General features: G+C 43.7%; 1 protein-coding gene across 1 annotated transcript in view; it reads left to right on the forward strand.

Annotated features, from left to right (window-relative positions):
* The first annotated feature begins 849 nt into the window (after window positions 1-849).
* Window positions 850-3,712, forward strand: part of LOC126991977 (putative nuclease HARBI1) — a 3,275-nt gene continuing 412 nt past the window's right edge. Inside the window, exons 1-2 of the mRNA XM_050850632.1 lie at window positions 850-1,782; window positions 2,904-3,133. Of these exons, the coding sequence (XP_050706589.1) occupies window positions 944-1,782; window positions 2,904-3,133 (1,069 nt within the window). The 5' untranslated portion in view covers window positions 850-943. The remainder of the gene's footprint in view (window positions 1,783-2,903; window positions 3,134-3,712) is intronic.

Raw genomic sequence — 3,712 nt, forward strand, 5'->3', positions numbered from 1 at the left:
AAGTCTGGCTTTACAACCCGCAGAGGAAGAAAGGACAGTCTCCGAAGTTACAGAGCCCCTGGGAAGGCCCTTACACTGTGCTAGAACGCCTCCGACGTGACTTACCGATTCCGGAGAACGGAAAAGACCAAGCCGAAAGTTGTCCACGTCAACCGCCTATGGAGGTACCACGGTCCGGGAAACTACACCTGGAACAACTACAGACACCCAGCAGCCGACGAAAACGCAAGGGACGTCCAGGACCGAGAGGAGGTCGACGACGACCTAAGCCTTCTGGACCTTTCAGCCGAGGGAGATAACCTCCCGGCTTCGGCAGATGTTCCAGGGACACCCCAAGAAGCGGACGACGACGAGGCGCACCAGGAGACAGACGTGCAGGAGGCACCGAGCAGAAGACAGAGACAACGCAGGCGTCCACAGCGATACGACGATTATTATGTTTTTGATTAATTCTCTTACGTTTGTATATAGTTAAGTGTGTGATCGGGACGATCACAATTAAGAGGGGGGGATAGTGTTGTGCTGGAAGCTTCCCCCGGCGACCATAGGCCTCTAGAAGGCTCCCGGAGACACGAGCAAGGGGGCGGGGAGCAAGGCGAGCCAGGCGCCAGGCGGGAAGTATTGCCAACTCGCACATATTTTTGCTACATGTTCTTGTATGATCTAAAATATACTGTAACATTATAGACTGTACTGTTCTGGATATATATAGGAGAAGAGGGCGAGAGAGTCCCAGTCATAGTAAGCTAGTGGTAAGTGAAGAGTCCGAGTGAAGTGTACTACTAGGGAAGAATATTAAACTACAGAAGCTGTGCAAAGTGTTTACATATCTCCCTCCCACGGAGTCTCCTGGGCCCGTATTCTACATACCGTCATAACTTCTTCTGACGGTCATAGCGGAACAAAATGGCGCATTTCAGACATAACTCCGTCAGAAACTCTTATGGTCGACCATAAACTCTTATGGACGACCATAAAATTGCGCGGGACGCTGAGGTCGGGTTCACCCTGTCATAACTCTGCTTATGACCGTCAGAAGCGCGTCAACATGGCAGCCCCACGTCAACACGCTCCCCAGCCTTTTCGAAGAAGAGACGTACTGAACGAGCTCAGCGATGCTGAGCTTATCAGAAGATACAGATTTGACAAGGAAGGTATTTTGTACGTCACTAATCTTGTGAGGGAAGCCTTGTCAAGTGACACCAAGAGGAGAAACCCACTCACCCCGGAGATGAAGGTGATCATCACACTGCGGTATCTTGCCACGGGAAAAATGCAAATGTGTAGCAGCGACGACCTCGGCCCATCACAGCCCAGCATCAGCAGAGCCATCACCCAGACCATTGACGCCCTTGCAAACGTGAATATTCTCAAGCAGTTCATCAGCTTCCCCACCACCCAAGACGTTACTGAGGCGAACAAGGCAGACTTCCTCACCATTGCAAATTTTCCCGGGGTTATTGGTGTCGTTGATGGGACACACGTAAGGATTGTGGCACCAAAGGAGGAGGAAGACGTGTTTGTCAACCGCAAGGGATATCACAGTATTAATGTGCAGGTCATATTCGATGCCAACTATCGAATACTGGATATCCTAGCGAAGTGGCCTGGCTCAGTGCATGATGCACGTATTTTGAATGGCTGTGGAGTGGCAGAATTGTTCCAGAGAGGGCATGTGCCACCAGGTAGTCACTTGTTGGGAGACAGTGGCTATCCCAGCAAGCCATGGCTCCTGACACCTTACCTGCGACCTCTGCCTGGACCTCAGTCACGCTATAATAGGTGAGTAGATTGTCTTTATTTTTCTTTTGGGTATCAGTATAGTTTCTTACAATAAACATGTTGAACGTGAGATCCGCTAAAAATTTTGTAGAGTTGACATGCCACGCACTACCAGGTGCAATTAGCAAACTGAGCCAATCACAACATTTACCTATTATATAGAGAGTTCGGATAATAGGTTAGGCTAAGTTTCGACTGATCGAAAAAAACTTAATTATTTAGGTTCATTTTAGAATAATAATAAAAAATGAAAATAGCAAATAAATCAGGAAAAAACTCAACCTAACCTAGATTAACTGGCAACAAAAAATACACATATTATATCAGCTTAAATAATAATTAATGACGTTAATAATAAGTACATCAGATTTAAAGAAAATAATACACCTTTGCACCTTCAAATTTAAAGAAATAGATCTTTAAATGAAAAAAAAATTGTCAGAATTTTAAAGTTGATTTTCCTAGTAAAAAAGTTGACCTTCAAATTTAAAAAGTTGACTTTTAAATTAAAACACGACTTTCAAATTGCAAAAGTTGACTCAAATTTAAAAAAATAGATTTCAATTTAAAAAATGTAATTAACCCGGTAACAGCGACGGGCCAAATTTGTGGCTTTACTGTGTACCAGCGACAGGCCAAATTTGTGCCATGATATAAACCCCTTAAAATAGATGATACATAATCTGATCACAAATGCTTTGATATATATTATGAAATGGTTTGTGTGAGGGGTGATTTTTTCTCATTTTTCTCGCCTGGAGGGACCATTAACCTGTGGGCTTCGGCTATGGGAAAGCCGAGAAGTGCCCGAGAGATGACAAAATTACTCTGCATTTTGAGACTAAAAAAAGAGCATGGAATGTACATCAGAGTACTCCTCTCATAACCACAGCCACGACTCGTCAAAGCCCTAAAAAGGATCTGTCGACGTTCTCGGGTTAAGAAACATGATCCCCGCTGCTACCGGGTTAAACTGAAAAAAAATTGTCAAGGACAGTCAAATTTAGTCAAGCAAAGTCAAATTTAGGCAAGCTAGGTATGGCAAGTAGTGAATTTACCCATAGTTAATGGAACATAAGTACTTAATATTGACTGCCATTATCATTTGTATTTTCTTTTAGGGCCCACAAACGGACACGGAGTGTTGTGGAACGGGGGATAGGACAGCTCAAGCGCCGCTTTCATGTCCTACACAGCGAGGTCCGAGTAACTCCCCCGGTGAAGGTGTGCAAGCTGATACATGTATGCGGCATGCTCCACAACATCTGCAAGGACAGGAAGATGCCCAGTCCTCTCGATGCGGCTCAACCTAACGCTGAAGAAGTGGATCTTGCCATGGCACAACCTGAAGGTGTGCAAGTTGTGCCGCCACTTCCAGCTGGTCAGCGGAATGAAGGTCGCCTGTATCGAGATGAATTCTGCAACTTGCATTTCCAGTAAGTTGGATATTTTATATATATATATGTTTTTCGAATTGAATCTGGGAAACACTCATTTCTTAAGAATCTGCATTATTCTGTATCATTATTATTATGAAACTACCTACTAGTTAATTTGTTTTTCGTTCTAGCAATGAAGACTGAAACCCGTTCCTCAGCACGACTGGACAAGTACATGCCAAGGTACTGTTCCACTTGCATTAATAAAGTAATCAATCTATCAATCAATTATAACCCATATTCCTTTTGTAAACATTTGCAAATTAACATTCCCCTCTTTGTTGTCAATACTCTAAAAACACTCATAGTACTCCTTCAATCTTCTTATACCTTCCACACTTACAATTACATTCCTATTCACACCCTTTACATTCATAGTTCATACACACCTTTTCATTCTTTTCTCAAGCTCCCTTCACTTCCTTAAAGAACATCTCCCTATTATTCTGAAAGTCATTTCTCACCTTCCTTCCTAGCTCTTCACACATTGC

This window comes from Eriocheir sinensis, unplaced genomic scaffold, assembly GCF_024679095.1.
Source record: "Eriocheir sinensis breed Jianghai 21 unplaced genomic scaffold, ASM2467909v1 Scaffold378, whole genome shotgun sequence".
NCBI classification, from domain to species: Eukaryota; Metazoa; Arthropoda; class Malacostraca; order Decapoda; family Varunidae; genus Eriocheir; species Eriocheir sinensis.